Genomic DNA, 20,145 nt, shown 5'->3' with positions numbered 1-20,145 from the left:
GTTCACCATGTTAGGATCCGGCGTGTTTCTTTTTTTTAATTTCAAAATATCTCAACAGTTGGAGCTCTGAGATTTGCATGTCGCCTTGAAGGACACCTAATAGTTTCAACTACTGTTTATATCATGTTTGCCTTCAGCTGTTTTTTAAGATGCAAATTCTTCATCTTTTTTTTCCTTCCTAAGCTAGTGGCTTTGTTTTATGTCCAAGCCTGATATTTGAGAGAGATGTTATGTAACAGCATGGAGTCAACGTGAAGTGTGATTTGCATGATAAACAAAGAATCTGGATTGTGCTTCGCTGGAGGGAGCAGTCTGAGGGGTAAATTAAAAACCTCCGCAGTGCCTCAGAAACTTTCTTGCACACCAGAGTGTGCTCGAGCAGATAGTTCACTGTTGTTTTATTTTTGCAAAACATCTGTGGCGCAGCTGTTGGAGTGTGTTTGAATTTGCTCAGTTGTAACTGAAATGCTGGGTACGTGATTGTTCCCTGTGCAAGAAATAGGTGAAATGCTACGTTTAGCTGCCACGACATTGATTTAGGAAAAATCAATTTCCCTGCAGTACAGTTTAATGAATACAGCTGCAATCCTAAAGCTAAAACCAAATTGTTCCATGACATTATGGCAAGAATCTGCAGTTGTTATATGTACAGTATACTGTACCTTACACCTTATACAGTTTGTATATTCTATATACAAGTGTATATACAGTATACTATATCTTACAAGGAGCAGACTACAGAGTTTTGGTTACTATTTAACTGTAATATATGGGTATGAATATTAATTAGCTCTTAATGGGAGAATTAGAAAGTCATGTGACAGTTCAGTTATGCCAGCATTGTCATATACTGTAAGAGCCACTTCATATTCATGCACAAACCACTGTGTATCTACATAAAAATAGCCATCATCTACAGTTTGTATCACCAAGTTATCCTTTTCTAGATGGTCTTGCAAATGTATTTATCTTGTCATCTTAAAAAAGGTCACCTTCTTTGATTGTGCTTTGTCTTTTGGGAGCCAGTCTCATATGTATCCAGCCAATCTAACCTATTTGGAAAGTCTTCTACACAGCTGTGCATTATGTATGTTTTGCAAGGAACATTTTTTACAATTATGATGTCTTATAAGTGAAAGCTGTCACTATGGATTGTAGAATATGAACAGTTATTAGCTATGGCCTTATTAAGTGTATAAAAACATGATGCAGTATCTCCTGGATTTGCAACACCAGTTGTTGAGGGATAAGAGATACTGTAGGTTGTATAGGTTCTTCTTTGTTTTTAATTACCAACTGATTGACAAAAAAAAATATGATTTAACTTTTAATCCAAATGTGGTGAATCTGATCATGAAGGAATGCATATGCAGTCTCTCTACACTTTCATGTCATTTTTCTCTTTGGGTTCTGTTTATACATTAGCTCCCCTACACAAGTACAAGGATATCAAGTACAGTATACAGTATGTACATTTTTGGCAGTGTAAAGCTGTAATTGTAGAGCTTGGTTTGAGCTGTTGTTCTCATCAAAATATCAGAGATTCTATGCTAAAAACAACAGAATTGATCGTATTCATAGAACTTTTGGATCTTGGTATTAATTTAAATTTTGAATTGCTATTTGAGTTTTGTGCATGTTAATGGGCTGTTTGTATGTAAATTATGTTGAATTATCAGGAAAAAAGTATTTAAATAAAACATAGATCATAAAGCCCTCTCCTTGTGATCCTGTTGGATAACAGAGATGAAAAAAAATATCAGTAGTATCTTTTATGGATAAGAGAAAGTCAAACTACATCACTTAACTTTTCTATCCAAATTAACCAAAAGAGGCCTCTGCCACTCAGCTACCTTCCAGAGATGAAAAGAAGGACAGAGAAACATCAGACTCCCAAATAACGATCCTATGCATTATGGGCAGCAACATTTGATTGCAAAGTCATATGGCGCTCAGAAAATTTGCATGATAACTGTCGCCTGCATTTGTTCTGAACAGCTGTAGTCCTCTTTGAGCTTGTCTGAAAAGGGAAAACATCTCTCTGTGCTGACAATTACCAATGCCACTCGCTGTGGCAGTATGGCCATAATGGATTCTGATATTGTGGAAATTAGCAAAAAGACCAAAGCAAACAAACAAATTAGGCAGTATGAAGCATAATTTACTTATTAAATGATCCGTGAGATTTTCCTTATTCAGTGCAATTTGTCTTGGGTGGAGATCTTTCCAAGTCAAATGAAAAAACAGGTCTTGCATTTTAACGTTTGTCAGTAATGTTTGATTAAGCTATATAAAGAAAAGAGCAAATGTCAGCCTGGAGCATTAGCACTTACTTTACAGACTGACATTTTTTGTTTGGATCATTATTCATTATGCTTCTTGATAACTTGGAATCCATGGTCACACTTGAGCTGGGCCATGTAACTCATTGAGAACGTCAACAGCAAGTAGCAGGTGTTATTCCAGCTGTCTTAAGAATCCCACTTGTACAGTATTTTCAATTTCATTGTCCACATTCCTGACAAGGTTTTAGATGTATATGTCCTTTGCACTAACTTTCAAGATTTTACCCTGTTTTTCTATTACTGGGGTTTACCCTCAGGACTGTTGTCTGACGTCTCACACAGTTGCTGGATGAACACCGTATACATGCCGCTCGGTGCTCCCAGTGCTTGAGGGTATGAAGAAAGGCCATTCCCAGCCAGCAGGCGACAGACAAATGGCTCAAGAATAAACCTCTGTGATGCCAACTGACATCTCACAAGGCCTTCCAAGTTTACCAACTTGACAAGATGTCACAGAACATGGTTAAAGACCAGTTAGAGGCAACTTATTTAAACTGCATGGTGACACGGTAAAGGTGTTATTTTTTCAGAATCTCTCAATGTATCTGGAACTGTCCATCTATAATCACAAGAATGAACCAACTAGCAATGTCTTACACTTCTACTGTATATTGGAGGTTCCTTTGCATACACTATTCAAGTAAAGATCAATTCATTTTTTAACACATAAAGTATGTTGTACATATTGGCTTTGTTAAATAGACATGTATAAAATCTGTCATTGTGCCACAACTTAGTTTTTTTCAGATTTGCATCCAGAAATGTTTTCCAGCCCCTACTAATGGAGAACAGTGGATTCTAGTTTAAATCACAGAGTGTTCAGGATCTGCACTTAGATCTATGTCCTGTGATTATATTATATCTCATGAGGATTTCCTTATAATACACTGTATGTTGCAGTACCATGCTGCCAAAAAATATTAATGATCTGCATTGTGAATTTAAAATTTATTTTTCAAAACCGCAAGATTAATGTTGGAAACATATTATGCAAAGAGAAGCAGTTTAAACCTAGAACAAAGCTTTTGCATTTGCTTTGGTAGGTTGTTTTTTTCATTGAGCCCTGGGATACAATCTTGATACCAAAGTCCATCAAAAAAGTCCCTGTAGAAAAGTACATTTTCATAACAATTAACCCTGCAGCAAAGTTTTTGACTTGCACCCAAAGAAGTGTCCTTTTTATTAAATTTAACAGCATCTTATAATTTCAATTGCTGATAGTCTGGAGGGGATAAAATTACAAATACAGTATTAAAAAGGCAGCATAGAATCAATAGGTGAAGACATGAGTTTTCTTATCAGTTGTTTCTCTTTTTGAATGTTTAATCCAGTTTTTTATGGCCTAAGCTCTAGGAGTGGAGGCAGATTTTCATGTACTGTACAAGGTCAATGCTAATTATTATATTTTTCGATACTCTTTTCATGACAAGAAGGGCCAAGCATTAGCAAGGATATATCTAAAATTGTAGTCAGGAATAAGGCTAACATCAGGGAAAGAAATCCTAGCCACATGTAGTTTTTGCACTTTAAATTTTACTACTGAAGGTTCAAAGTAGTGTGATACATTAAAGCAGTTCTATTTATATTCCAAAATCTAACTTTACGTTGTGCTTAAGGTTGTTTTAAATACTGACCCTGCCAGACTAAAAGAAGTCAGTTTCCAATTGATCCTGCAGAATGTGATGATTTTCAGTGATTACAGACAGGTTTGACTATTGATGCACATCCCTGTGGAGAGAAAAATGTGTTAATCCTCAGAACCTTTCTATTCCCCCCTTGGAGAATTACATATTTTATTAGAATTCATAGTCAAAGCTTAGAGTAATGTATTTTTTTATTTTATTTGCTAAGAGGAATACAGTAAAAATGAACAGTTTATTCATAATTGATAGCAGGAGAGGTGCTGTATATAGAACCTGCTTTCTTTCTGATGGTGCATTATGAAATGATGCTTTTAAAAGAAGTACAACCCAAGATCTAAAATATTTACTTTGAGAATCAAGTGAAATGTAAAAGTTTTGGTTTTATGTAGTTTTGTGTGTTTTTCATTCTATGTCAAATGCACTTCAAGCATTGAAGGGAATGCTTTTTAATAGGCAAGACCATTGGACTGAATTATTTTTCTTCAGATAAGATATTTTCTCTAGTTGGATTATAGTATTTGTGTCGTACACATATTGTGGTCTATTATATGAGAGAGTTACTGGTGCAACGATCTTTTCATTTGAACTTACAGTGTGCATTTGTAGAGATACCCAACTTACAGTACATGAAACTACTTAAAACCACAATCATTTTGAAAGCCTTGTTAGTCGATTATAGAAGTGCTCCAGAATGTGAGTGACTGAGCTTTTCATTGTACTTTCTTCATTCTGTAGTTTGTAGTACATGCAGTCTTTAAATCAAGCAACTTTAGCCCACAGTGAGAGGAATCCTGAGTTGTGAGAGGTTTACCGATTCAAGAAAAAGAAGAAAAAAAAAGTTTGTTCTAATTAATTTCGCATCCCATATTTATGAGTTTAAATGTTTCATTTTCTGTACTGTATACCTGATCATATACTGTAATCTACATAAAAAACTCTTAGGAGAATGCCTCAGTCAGACAAGCTGTCCATAATTAAAGCTGAAGCCTGGTACTGAAAACAAAAAGAATTACAAGGATGTTTCAATCCGGTCTTTCATCATCGACAAAATCTTGGAGGAAAATTGTTGAACTGCACTATGTTGTGGTGCCCAACATCAAATAAGAGAAAAGGTTAGCTGTTTTCCTTTGTAGTATTGTTTGTCTAGATTTCATCTTCCATTACTTTAATGACTTGAATTATAGCTTCTTATAATGGAAGGTAGTCCTTTTTTGATGGACAGGGAAGGGTGTTCTGTGTGTGAAGAGACAACTGTTTGCTGAAATCTGAAGGTGGAACAAAATGCTCATCTGTAAGTAAGTTTTCATATTTGGTGGCCAGAGGAGTCCCATGCTCTGTGCTTGCTGATTGTTACTCTACTGTAAGTTTGTGAAAACCCTTGTAATAAAATTGAGCCTTTGTGCAACTCCCATGGAGGATAAACAGATGGAATGGAAGAGATTTCTCCTACAGTGCTCAATTACGTTTTTTAAAGTCTCCTGCATATCTAGAAAAGGATAGAGCCCAGTGAGAGAGGACTGACTTCAGGATTGCAGGTTATAACTCTCCAAACCAGGGGATTAGGAAGCCAGTAGAATGACCCTTTGCACCACAAAGCCGGCTTTTGACCAGGTCTTTGTGGGATATATGGAAAAATAAATATACAGGAAAATAAATACTTTGGAAAAAACTGAAGCTGCAGAAAAGCTGATTGATCCCAGCTGGGGTCCCATGCTACTTCAGGAGCTCTGACCCTGCTGTCTCCACAGGTTCTGTTTTCTCAGTTGGAATTGCAATGTAAGGGGTCTGGATGGCTACTTAAGTGAAGGGGAGCTGGAAAAACAAAAGGGAATCAATAAAAGCTCGCCAAGTACACAGACGGCTAGGGAAAGCATGGTCCCGCATGGCTCAGAAATTTTCTTTACACACAGTTCTCCACTTCAAAGAATATTATCTCGGAATGGCTAGGTGGAGATTAAGAGGGTTTTTGATTAGGTGTGAAATGGCTTTCCGGCTAGCAAAGGATTTTGCTTTGAAGTGACAGGGGATTTGTTGGGCAAGTTCTGTATTTTGACAGTTTTCAGGCCTATGTCTTCCGGGGTCTTTGAATATCTGAAAAGTATAAGTGTGGTGTGGCACACAGGAAACGTCAGAGAGCATTGCAAATCACTGCTTAAATGTGGGGAAATGATACAGATAAACAAGAACTAGTGTATGAAACCTTTTTTTAGTACTCATCTTGGTTGTGCTAGGCAAGTTCTTTTTAAAAAATTAAAATCTTCTAAAAGTTGGCAAATGCTGTAAAAAGACAAACACAAGGGGGCATGTTCTTTTTCATTTCCATGTTTATTTTTTGGAAACAGACTGGAAAAAATCTGTATTTAGAAACAGTTATCATTCTCTTCCTTTCCAGTAATACTCAGCCACGGTAATTCCTTAATCTTTAGATTAAACATCAGACATGTGGAATTCTCTCTATTCATTAATTTCAGACAAATCCCATCGTACCACGATAGTTTTGAAAAAAAAAGGATAAACTGAAAGCTTTGAAGCTTTCAATGATTATTTTAAATATATGTTTTAGAAATAGACATTTTTAAAACAGATTTCTAAATAAAAAAGGAGTCTGTAATGGCATTTACAAAGGCAAGCTTAAGTTAGGCATGATAAAAACAGTAACAAATATTAGCCACTTATATGAATGAATCCATCTTTTTACCTCTTCATGAAAGTAAAGGTGGATACTATGTATTTTCCTCATAACCTACAGTATATCTTCACAAAGTGTGCTGTGCCAGCTGGTGTCAGTACTGTGCCAATGGTATTAAACTTAGCTTTGCAAAATCCTCTTGGTGGCTAAAAGTATCACTACAATTAACGCTGATTAGAGACCCCTTAATTTGAGGAACTGGAGCATCTGTTGAACAACAGAAATGTCACTGTAGTTATGTGTTTGGGTAGGAAGAATCCTTCACACAATTTATAAGGTCAAATAAGATTAAGAAACATTTACTGGTATCTCCCTGCTAGCCAGTCACAGCTGGTATTCTAAATCTGTCTGAATCGGCTTGGTTCCTTCTCTGACCTATTGCACACCTTCATCCAAACACTTGAGAGAAAGATTTTAAAAGGCTTATGGCAACAAGTTAAGTAGTTTTTATCAAATACAAGGGTTAATCACCTTAATTCCCAAAGGTAAGTAGAGCAATTCGTCTTAGTGTGTGGTCAAACAGGACACACAAGTTTCAAATGACATGGGGAGGGACTATTCACACCTATACGGGTAGAGATAAAGAATAATCCAATATTCCACATCATGTTTTAAAAGCAGTCTCGTGCAGTGGATTAGTATATTGTAGAATCCTTATTGTAACATATCTGTAACTTCTGTTTGCAAAGTGCCAAGGTTCAGATAAAACTAGGTATTTTCTAAAGGCACACATCTCTGGTTTGTAGTACCTTAAGAGTTTCCTACACAAAATGAGAGAAGTATCCTGCATCTAAAACACTAAAAAAACCCTCTTAACAGAAATCATATTGCCATACAGTAGCACAGGGTTAAACCGTTGGTGAGGTCTGTCAATGTATGATTACGCCATGGGAAGAGAATAGTAGTTATTGTCATCACTGCAAAATGTTCACACTCCATTTCAGCTGCTCTGTAAGTTAGACCAATTTATTGCAAGGTCTCTCCATTATGATTTCTCCAAAGACACTGAAAATGTTATCCATTTACACTTCTGTCCCTCTAGAACATTTCTGTTTTACTTTTTCCAGCTGGATGGAAATACTCCATGTCTTCATGGTCATACATTAACTCTCTGGCTAAGTGGCAGGGGTAGATCTTGCCTGTGTTTTTAGCTTCTAAGTTGACACTAAGTGAAATCAACCTTTATTTTGACATGTGGAGTTTTAAAACAGAATAGCAGTGTCTTTGTGTATTTATAATGTTGTATTTGTAAAAAATTTTTAACTTGATGCTTGACAGATAGGTGTCAGTGAATTACTAATTAAGGGTTACAGACTCTGGACCAGAAGTTAATAAGTTCAAATCCTTTTGCTGGTGTTACTTTTTGCTGTGTGTGTCAACAATGTGTCACTAAATTAAAAGTTATATATTTTGGTTATTAATATCACACTAGCCAAACCTTGCCAAAACATGAGGGTCTCAAGGCACAGTACATGATTTCATTCACTTTTGTAAGGTCACTTGAGCTTCATTAGCTTAATTGCCTTCTCCAGCCTGTGTGTTTCTCTGATGATTTAAAGATCCTGTTCATTTTTAAACAGTTCTATTTAGTTTGAGTCTGGTATGCAATTGACTCAGTTTTAATGGAGTAAGGATGGGATGAACTGGCCAGAGTTCTCTTGGCATTCAGGAGACAGACACTACTGTGACTCACCAGCCACCTGCTGGCTTACAGTGGTGTCAGTGCAAGACTCACCACTCCTCCAATCTGTGTAAACTCACCTGTCAGGTCAGGTACTGTGGAGCTCTCAGCCCGTAAAATGCCTACAAAAAACTGTGTGTCACATTCTCCCCAGAGCAGTACACAAGCTGGAGCTGTAACACCGAGGAATATCGTTGTCCCTTCAAACTTAGTGGGTATAAAAAAACTCCAATATAAAAACATAGGAACTGTGCTTTGGAAAGTGCCACGAGGCTGAAATAGTTCCACTTTCTTGGGAAAGCTCCAAGGGAATTACAGTAAAAGGCTACATAAATGTTAAAACTTGAAATTCCTTTCCATAGATTAGCTGATGGGCAATGTGAGTCTTTGCTACCTTCGAGAACAGAAGACTCAAGCATTCATCAACCAGCCTTCTCCTGGGTGTCTTGCTATCCTGTAGGATCTGTGCTCTCAGGGCCTGTCGGTGGGATGTTGTTGATTTCTGTCTTTCTGCATACCCCAGCTTGCTTTCCATGAATAGGTAGCAAACTATTGAGTGGCACAACTAGCAATTCCTCCTTATTGTACAGCAGACTGGGTTTCTCTAATTCTGAAGGTAATGGAGCGAAGGTGCAAAAGAATATTGGGGTCTGCATGTTGTTTTGCCTTTACTTGGCACGTTTTTAAACAATCAATACAAACAAAGAAAGAAATGCAAGAATATGTACACACTTTTACTGTAGCATAATACATTTCAGCAGTAAAATGCCATATAGTTGTATAGTAGTGAAATACACAAATGCAGAAAATAATAGAAATACAGAAATACAAAGCAAAAACGTCTGCAACATTAAAACTAATTCTGGTGAATGTACAGTCCAAATGGAAAAAAACATTACTGATCCATATTGTATTGAGCTTGTTACTACAAAATTATTAGAGGTTTGGGACATTGTTAGAGTCTAGTTTTGCCAGACAACAGGCCTTTATCATCAACAAGGTTGATTGCAGATGCTTCAAGTAGACAGGAGCACAAAGCAGTATACTTCAGTAAACATGATTAAAGGCCTATCTGACCACCCTTTAATGTATCCCTACAATAGCACAAAATTATGATAAAAAAACATTTCCCAGTAGTAGTACTTTAAAGTATTAAATAAACTATATTTTGCTTTTTAAAGGTTATTTTGAGATAGGAATGGGATATGCTGTATATATATATGAAAGTTCAGTTCTTCATTTTCAAAGAATCCTGTATCATAGAGATGTGTAAAAACTCCAGGCTTGCACAAGTACTTACCAGCATCTTGAGCACTTTAATATGCTCTCTGGCTGGATGCCAAAAAAATAAATCCAGGAACTGTGGGAGTTATTGCTTTTATCACAGTTTGTAGTCAGTTTAAAGGCAGATATCTTAGGCAGATTAGACAAGATGCAATATAGGACAGTCACACCATGTAAGCATGCATTGAATAATATGAAAACAGCCCACACAAAAAAAGAAAAAAAGTGTAATGGCATCAGTGCAACACTGACCATTCAGTAAAAATCATCAGAAGTGGCTCCTTTCTTGATGAATACATCCAAGTTCATCTTGGTAATTCAGCAAAGTGTATGATAACAAAACCTGCATTTGAAACCTTTTTAGATTTTTCAGTGTGCTTTTCTACAATTTCCATGAATTCCCAAACCACTCAGCCTGTCATTTATAGAATACAAAGTGCAGAACTATAGGGGGGGGAATAACAGAGTGTATAACCTAAATAACCTCCCATTTATGTTTTCAGCTTTTCTGATACACTTTTATATTTCCTCTTCTTGCATTTCTGTTTTTAATGATTTACAGTAACAGCGTGTAGCCCTGCAGCTTTGTGCTCTGGCTGTCACTGCGCTCCTGGATCTGCTGGACTCGCAACACCAATTCCTGATATGCAAGTTGTTTTCTGTTTCTTACCATGGTGATTTAATGGCACTTCTAAGATGAAACTGTGAGCAGACAGCTTCAGTAACTCTTTCTCCGAGTCCCCTGAGACATGCGTAACCCAGCCCTTGAGCTCTTCTTCCGGACACGGTTGTCAGAACCTGCTCATTTTCCTGACTTTACTGCTAGGGCTACTAGCTACAATCCTGTCATGGGCTTGAGTACAAGGAATGAGCTGACTGGCAACTTCCCTCTCTGAGCACATGCATAGACCTACAGTATGCACATGTTTATAAGAAACTGTGTCTGAGGGAAATTGCCTCTTCAATACAGCCTTGGAGCAATGGAAATGAACCTTTTTTTAGCTTTGTACAGAAAACACTATGCAGGGACGTGATGGAAGCATTTAAAGTCCTTAAAGGGCACTCACAAAGTCAACCCAGTGGATCTCTTCAGAATGCATAGAGAAACATGAACCAGAAGCCACCAGTGGAAACTACATAGCAGTGCATTTAAAACTGAGAACTGGGCGATGCTTCTTTGCTGAAAGTGTTGTGGGAGCATAGAAGTCGTCATGTTCTTGAAGCCTGTATCCTGGCTTTTTTCAAGAAAGGGCTGGATGAGCCTTGCATCAATTTGTTACCAACTACTAAATAAGCAACTGTAGATGGGCCAAATTGCCTCCTCCCAATTCTAACTGTTCTTACTGTAGGTCTTAAGCAGTGATGTGACTGTGTCCTTCTGGTAAAACATCATGAGAATGAAGCAGTTCAGCTGAGTAAGGGTCCTGGTCTCTGAAAACATATGTGGAAAGAAAGTTATAAACAGTGTTTTTCACATTCCTTTTAATTATTATAAACATTTCACCCTTTATAGATTTTAAAACTGTTAAGGAATTGTGTAAAGTATTTGTAAATGGACGTTTTAATCATTACTTTAAAGTGGGACTGCAGTCCCACTGTCTCAGACCAGTTCTTAAAAAAAATCATTGACGGTGTATAAAAAGTTTACAAATTCCAAATTAAGCACAAAATTGTGAAGTCTGTGCAAATACTGTAGGTCGCCATGTTGTCCCAGACCCCTGGTCTCTCCAGGGGCGAGAGTGAGACTTCCCACGATTGTGATGTGATGCAACCCTTTCTGCTCACTAGTCACCATAATGACTGATGTAATGTGATGTACAATTGAATAATTACAGGTTGTGCAGCAGATATTTCACCACAAAAAAGTTTCCAACATGATCCACATGCAGAGTTCATTTCCATTTATCGGCAAAACCATCGGCAATTGGCAATATTTCTATTGGTATAAAAGAGATGTATTCACACTCCTGCTTGTTTACAGTGTAATAGGACAACTTCATGTCACTGGAAGGTTTGTTGCCGCTTCTGAATATCAGAATATGGTGCTGTGCATCCCTGAAAATACTGTCTACTTTGTGATGTAAATTGGATGTTTACAAGTTACTTTGTATATTTTACTTTTATTGTGGTATGAAATGCACTCATGAGTGCTGATTCTTTCTACTCCTAAAATATAAACATCGTGTTGTAGTTCCCTTTTAAATTGTATTCTATACGAGGGCAAAATATAAAGCAAGTATGAGACCTGACCTCTTGAAAAAATGCTCTTTGCAGTCATTTTCAGCCCTAAGCTTTTTGTCCTTTTAGGCATTGTCTACGAGAAGGTTTATGCCTCACTTTACAGCTTGCCTTGTAAAATCAGTATATTTGTAAAAGCTGTTCATTAGAACCAAATTCTGAAATCAACCAGGTTCAAACAGACGGATTTTAGGAGATACTTAATGCAAGCCTATACTGCAACAGCTTCTATCATCAAGCCAGCAATACAGTTCCAATTGGCACTGATAAAGATGCATTTGAAAACCATTCTTAAAACACACAGTGTTGCTAGAGTACTGCTGATCACCTGAGGTGTGCAGCTGTCTCATTTCTGTGCTTATTAAGGTGTTACAGCACAGACCCACACGGGTCAGACGTCGCATTGCTTCATGAGGCCTCCGTGTCCTTCTCGGGTGGTGGAAAACGAGCCTGCTGGATGAGCTGCCAACCGGAGGCAGGTGATGAGGGCTGATGCAGGCTACGTCTGAGAGCTGTCTTACAGGAATTAGATTGAGGCCAATCCTAATGCCTTGACTCAAGGGAAGAAAGGAAAATGGGGGATCAAAAGACAGCAGCACACTATTGCAAAGAGGCTGTTATCGTAGCAAGCTAGATTATTCACACAGTATAAGCAAGGCCCCTGACTTTTTTTTGGAGATCAGGTTTTTATTAATTTTAATGCTTCAACAATGCATTTCACCTGAAGAATAAGACATCCTTTATTCACAAGAAATTAGACAAAGAACACTTGATTCTTAGTTCTTTGCACTTTTGAAAAGCATAGGCTTTTAATCAATTTAGAGTTATCAGAGAACTGAAGGCTAAAGTGGCTCACTTCTAGTTTTTTTTTACTACATCTCACAGAAGTAGCTTTTGGAAAGCCCTCGCCACAGGTAAGGGGATGATGAATACAAAAATAAGGCTAAATAATGACCCAACAGGCTATCATGAAATGTACTCTTCAAAGCTATACATAAACATTGAGGAGGTAGGTTTAGAATTTTATCAGACAGAGGGTGTCTGACAGGGAAATATTGTTTAAAATGGATGTTTGATCTGATTGCAGTATGTTTCTTGTGCATGTTCTCGTGCTACTGTTAAAATTTAGATGAGAGTGTTAAATCGATTCAAAAGGAGTTGCAAGAAAAATACTGACAGTGATGTACAATAAATATCTATATTGTTTTGTTGCTCTCACAACTGTTGTATTATAGTAGAATGCAGCCCAGCTTCTAATCATGTAAAAGATGTTTGATTGTATCATTATTTACAGACAAAGGTGCCTAGTTAAATGTACTTTTAGTAACATAGTGTAAATAAGGGAAAAACACATTTAATCAATAATTTCAATAAACAATATAATTTCCACCACTTTATTAAAAAGTCATGAACTGTTGGCCTCTCTTGGCTGTATTTAATTCATACAGTATCAAAGGGTAGTTTTCTTTTTATTGCTTCTAAAATCTATTTTTCCTTAAGGCTTTAGATTTGCAGCTAGAGAGCTAAAATTATATTTTAAATCATAAAAATCCCACTATGTCTATGTTTTAAAAATGTATGTAGAAACATCTGATGGATGTGTGATTTTTTTTATTAATGTTAAGCTTAATCAGTTATGCAATTCTGTGATGCAATTCTTTGCAATTCTATGATGCAACTGTGATAACGGAATTTGGAATTGTAGAGCAAACTTTAGCAGTAGTCCCTATAACCCTACAAGTCATGTAGCTCAATTTGTAAAGGGAAAATTGCTTATGATACACATCCAGAAGATGAAGATAAACTAAATTACTGTCCAGTATATGAGGGAAATATGTAAATCTGGTTAAAACAAATGAAGCTCCAAAGAAAGCATAATAAGAAGAATAATCTTAGGGTCTAGGTAACTTTCTGTGTAAATGAGACAACCATTAACATTTTTTTCTCACATTGTACCCAAGCAGATTAAGCTGAATTGAATACTTAGATGTATCTTTACTTTTTTGTCAATTTATATTGCAGATACAGTTAGTGATGTTCACAACAGACCCTCCACATTAGCTGAAAACTAATACAACACTTTAAAGCTAAACTCAAACCACAGCTTAAGCACTCTTAAATAGTCCATTTAATACACAACCATAACTTCAACCAAAGGCACAGTTTCATGGTAACTCTAACCTTAACCTTAAAGAATCCCTAGACATACAACTTAGTTACCTTGGGTTAGTGTTATCTTTTCCTTTTAATTAGAGTTCAAGTGAACACCAGACAAAACGTGATGGGTAGTTTATTTACGTGCCAAGTGACTGGTTGTTGTCAAGAGTGCGGCAGTAGAGGAATGCAAGAGAGAGCATAAACCAGACACAAGATGTAAGACTAGTAATCTTGGGATTTCATGTTCAGTTCTCAAATATCTAGTCCCAACAGCCAATTCAAGTCAAGGCTCAAGTGAAATCACAAGAAAAAAGAAGAGACTCAAGTCACAAGTTTGCACGACTGATTGGTATGCACTGAACTGTAACAAAGAACAAAACGAACATTTACTTTTCCTGTCATCTACTTATCTTGCAGGAGATTTTGCTTTCCTTGCATGTACCTAGGATTGTGATCAGTGATTTTACTTACTACGCATATACTGTATCACACAGCCATGCACACAACTCTTAAAATGTCTTCATTAAAATCCTACTAATTGAAAAGTCCAGAATTAAAGAGAGCTTGCACTTTGACAGCCTGAAATTTTACATTTGCCTTTCAAAAAGTGGAGTGCTTTTCAATTCACAAATAACTGTTAGACTTTCTTATGGGATGTTTACTGCTGCATTAATGAATTATGTATTGAAACAGGAGCACTTGAGCGTATTTTTAATTACTTGGCTAATACACTAGGTACAGTAACAATTTATCAGCCTGCCATCAAAAGGTGACTCACAGTATATTGAGTAAGATTAATATTGAATTATTTAAGAATTTCTGGTTGCACTGGAGTTTGGGGGAAGTGAGGAGTTTTATTTTTATGAGTCAAGCAGCATTCATTAACATTGAATGATACCCAAGCCACCTGCACAGAATCTGAGCATGTTTTATTAAGTGTATGGTTGTTTTTTCAAAGATTATATACCACTGGCTTGAGTCAGAAAGGCTCAAACCAGTAAACATAACTCCCCTTCAGCCTTTTCATGAGAAACAACACAGAGATCCAAACAGAAAAATTACCCCTTGGGAGTTCTATGAGTCTTAAGCACTGAGTTTAGTCATTTGTGCATTGCACTGTGATCTGACTGTCATTCTGGCCTTTTCCATAAAATAGAAATTGAAAGATCAAACAGGTTTAGTTGTTCAATACCAGTTGTCCTTTGCTGTTCTATTATACAGAGGTGTATGAAAACGAAGGTGAGAAAGTACTGTTTTATCTGGTGCTTTTTTGATGTACAGTATGTTGTTTCTTTTCCACGCAAATATCCTATTGTTTTTGCTCTCAGATAGACATCTTTTACTTCAGAAAGTTGGGATATTCACTGACCATTGTTTTCTTCTGTCCTTTAGCATTCTTCATCTTCATAATGAACTTTGCTTTATACTGTATAGTTAACCAGGAACGATTAAAGGTACAGTAAAAGCAGTAAGAACTGCTGTCACAACTGGTGCATCTACAGCATTATCATTCCCAATTACTTCATGCAGCTGGCAACAGTGGTAAAATCTAACAAACAATAGGAAAATATTATCATTATATTTCAAATTCAATATCTAAAGCAACTGGGATGAAAAACAAGACAAAAAAAACTATTTTCAGACAGATGGTTTACTATGTAAGAACAGAAGAAATGATATGAGGAAACATTTTGACCTTCTTAACCCATCCCTTACTAGTGATTTGCAAGTAACTCCAGGATTTTATTTTCAGTTTGTCCTCAAACTTCTATTTCTTAGTTGCCCTTCTAGCTGGTTTTGTAAATGTCCATCAGGGTTTTTAAAACTTAAATTGCCATGAAACCTAGTTCAGGTTTCAAAGAAACTTGCCTTTTTGAAGTATGTCCAGTATAAGATGTAATTACAGAAAGAGACGGTAAAGTGTGTGTTTATCTTGAATTATCTTAAGCAAATATAAATAAACAGAAATTTAATTCAGTAATATGGGAAATATGGATATGTGAGCCCCTTGAAAGTTCCAAACACTTCCCATAATGTATCCAAGTTGTGCAGTTGCTATATAACATTCTCTACATTCAGTTGTATTTAATTCAGTTGTATCAACAGCAAGTTTGATTAATGATGGGCACATCAGGATGTCTTAGTGAGAATTCCATCACCCTCTTTATGTTTAATATATGTTTTCACTGCATAGATCATTCACTTGAGGTCATTGGCATGTTAAAAGTTGAATTCCTGTCCTGTATGCAGGCATGCAGGGTAAATATCTCTGATATTCTGCAATTAGATACAGTTCACTAACACTTATGATCTAACCCCATGCTTTATTGTAACTGATGTATATTGATTTTATCCCATTCTCCAATCACAAACTGCCTATGATTGTTGACAGACATCTCAAAACTTGGACTCATCTATAAAGAGCAATTTTTCCAGGTGTGTGCGTTTGGTTTGTTCCCAGGTCTACACACTGTTTCCCTCTTGTTGGAAAGACTTTCAGTCTTCTACGTTTTTAGCAAAGCTTACAAAGCAGCAACACATTCATGGAGGCCATTGGGCATTAATGTTTATTTGACTGTTCTTGAAGAAATATTAGTACACTACCTGGTCTTGCTGCAGTGTCATTTACAAGATCGCCCAGAGAATTTATTCAAGACTTGAGTCAACATTATAGTGATTTAATATGAATGTCACATGAGATTCCTTCCCAGCAGCCATCATACTCACTATAAGGTTCATATTACTATATGAATACTTTTATTATGTTTACTTATAAAGGCTTTGCTTTGGCATAATAAGTTTAGTAATTGTCAGGGAACCAATAACAACTCTACATTAAGAAATACACTGTATTTGCACTAATGATATTTTTGTATCATATGCACTTTGCATTATTTACCAATTTTGTCTTCAGATTCATTTCTAACTATAGATTAATGCACCTCAATCCTGGCAATAATTCCTAATCAAAGCCACACCTGAAAGGCATACTTTTTCCCAATGGTTTTGCAATGTCCACCTCATATACTGTACAGTATGTGGAGCAGTACTATATCTTCTCTTTTCAAGACTAATTAATCCTCTGTGAAAATCTTAATCCTCTGTAACAGGATCTGGACTCAACAAGAGTCTAAATCTTACTTCTAATTCTATCCCTGCAGAGCTGGACCGAAGTGTAAGTCTCTCGGATGTGGTCTTACTTCCTGAGCTGGTTCATGAAGAACTACAGTATACGGAACCTATCCGTGCTGAAAAGAGCAGCTTAGAGAAACTGGATCCAACACAGACACTATGTTGGCTGATAGCTTGGTGTTGTTCATTATGTAAAAGTAAATGCAGAAGGCTGGCATTCATTCTGCAGGCATGGAATTGGTATGGTAAAACAATGACTATTCCACCTTCTTTGGAGACGCCTGTTTTGTTCTGACAAAGCTCTGTATCAGGTCTTATTCAAGTTTGCAGACTTAGAACCTGACTTCCTGTAATTATGCATCATGAGATATGAATGAAGTAGGGAAGGTTAAGCAAGGCAACAGAAGACATACAGTAGCAATGCCTTGGGATAAAAGTGACATTCAAAGAAACAAGTATGCTTTATATTGCAGTTTTTATCTAAATAAGAAATATGATAGCTGGCAGAAGACAATAGTAGCTGTTTAATTGTTAATACTACCATCTGTTTTTTCTTCTAATTAGTTCCTTTTTAGTGTTCAATTAATTTAAGAGGAATACTGAACACCCTGCTGTGGAACAGTGAATTAACGCCAGCTGGTTAGAAATGTCAGAAACGTGTGACTCAAGTGGTAAAGAACTAGATTTATTTTTGGGTCTCCCTATACTACTAGTTCAGGTTTTATTAGGTATTATTAGTCACCATGACTGAAATTTTTCAAAAGGTAAGAACAAATTGACCATATGGCACAAAATCCTCAGTATTTTTCAGTGATGAAGTTGGCAGGACGTTGGTTTAATGTCACATTCAGATGATCACACCTCCTACTGCACGTTGTGCCCATATACCAGGGCATTTGTTTGGACATTTTACTCTAGAGGAAATAACACCACCTACTGGTCCATCAATACCATTTACAGTACAGCAGCCACCTGGTTTTCCCTGAAGGGCTCCCATTCCTGCACTGACCAGATCGAGCCTTGCTTAGCTTCTCACAGTAGGTCTGATGAGATCAGGCTACGAGGTGGTAACACTCTGCTTAGCACGTTTGACATGGGTGTCAATAATAAAACTAAAAACAAAATAACTTAGAATCACTTGGAAATTACTTAGAATTGCAATTTTGCGAGGCACTATAGGTGTTACGCAATCTGCTATAAATTTCGGCATCCAATTTTTCTTACATTTAAAGGCTTACCCAAGAATTTCCAGTAGTTAGGAGGAAGTCAATCTGTAAGAGACGCAATTCTTTAAACGTATGAAGATATGTATACTTTATAAATGCAGTAAAATAATAAAGATCAATATTGAAATAAATGTCCAAATAAAATGGCACATACAACAATTTAGAGGAGATATATCTGACTGGCTGGTACTGTTCGAGTGTTTGTTACTTTTTGAGTAAAGCAACATTGATTTATTGTTTGTTTTTTTTCAAGAAAATGATGGTTAAATCTCAGAGAAATATAACCTTAAGGCATTTAAGGTACTGTACGCCTGAAACAATACACACTGTATGATGTGTTTGGACTAGAAGGGAAAGCTCAATGCTGCTATAAAACTGGCCTTTTATTTTGGTAGTTGAAGTATAAACAATTTACATGTGTTTTAATAAATACTTCTCTCTTGTAAGATACTGTCTTTATGACATATGTAAATGGTTTGTCATTTAAAGAAAGTAGAGACTATTTAAAAATATTGTGAAAGCTGTCACACTAGTATAACTGCCCTTTGAAAGCAGAAAATTGTTCTGACAGCACCTTTTTTATTTTTTAGTACAAAAAAGGAGAGAATCACATCTTGCCAAAACATGTGTGAGATATCTTTTTTCGAGTATTCTTTACTAAGGTAGCTCCCACTTATAATACAGTGAACATTGTCAGCAGGCTGATGGGGGTAATAAAAAAGGAAACAACTGAAAACATGTGATAAGGCACTTCTTCTGGTAATTTCAAAAGTCAACTTCCAATCTTGTAATATATGATTATTTAAACACATCTGTTAACTCACTAGTTACTCACTTTTTGCCGGGTTGGTGTTATTCTGTAGCAGTTAAATACAACAGTTTATGTGTCAGACCACCTGGGTTCAAACCTCAAAAACATTTAATTAATTAGAAATGGTAATTATTACCACTGATAATCCTATAATGAAGTCCGGTAATATGTACATTCTTGTAATTAAAATAAAGGAGGAAAAGGCTGCAGCAATTGAGATAAAAGGAGTTTTAGGGACTCACATGGTTAGTTAGGCTCCTATAAGCCTGTCAGATTCCCAGAGAGCTGCCCAATGCTGTAGTACGGAGTATAGTACACTGTTTGTTTGGCTCACATTTGAAAAGAATGAGACTTGACCATGAATGAAGATGCATCTTGAAATGAGGTACCAACGAGCTCAGTTTGATTTAAAAAAAAACTGCAGATTCCAACTAGATGTAGGCATCAAAAGAAAAATACATGTTGTTTCTCATTTTTAAAGAGATGTCATTGGTGGGAAAAAGCAATGTTTGATTTTGACAGCTCTTTGTTTTTTAGCACTGAAAACAGTCTGAAAAACTCACATTGGAGTTGAAGTTATTACCCTTTTTTCTATTTGTTTGTTGCTTTTAGGTTTTCCAGCGTCGTGAGGATGGCTCTGTCAACTTTTTCAAGGGCTGGGATTCCTACAGAGAGGGGTTTGGGAAAATAACTGGCGAACACTGGCTTGGTAGGTACTGTGCATAGAACTGATTTAGACACATTCTTATGACCCAATCTGAAGACCTCTGGACCTCTGATGTCTATTCTAAAACTTATTGCTCTTTGCTCGATCTGACTGCTAAGCTAAGCTTGAATACTTTACCACCAGAACATTACATATCTTGCGTCTGGTGTTTGAATGATGCCATAGAATTGTATTTTAAGATTTAGAACTAATACCTACAGTATTCAATTGAA

General features: G+C 36.5%; 1 protein-coding gene across 1 annotated transcript in view; it reads left to right on the top strand.

Moving 5' to 3' along the window:
- fibcd1a (fibrinogen C domain containing 1a) overlaps window positions 1-20,145 on the top strand; it is a 100,346-nt gene that overhangs the window by 44,352 nt on the left and 35,849 nt on the right. The window contains exon 5 of the mRNA XM_088940743.1: window positions 19,819-19,915. Coding sequence (XP_088796869.1) covers window positions 19,819-19,915 — 97 coding nt within the window. The remainder of the gene's footprint in view (window positions 1-19,818; window positions 19,916-20,145) is intronic.

This window comes from Atractosteus spatula, chromosome 23 (genome assembly GCF_055471065.1).
Source record: "Atractosteus spatula isolate fAtrSpa1 chromosome 23, fAtrSpa1.hap1, whole genome shotgun sequence".
NCBI lineage: Eukaryota > Metazoa > Chordata > Actinopteri > Semionotiformes > Lepisosteidae > Atractosteus > Atractosteus spatula.
The sequence above is the reverse complement of the archived record's forward strand: the minus strand, read 5'-3'. Positions and strand labels throughout refer to the sequence as shown.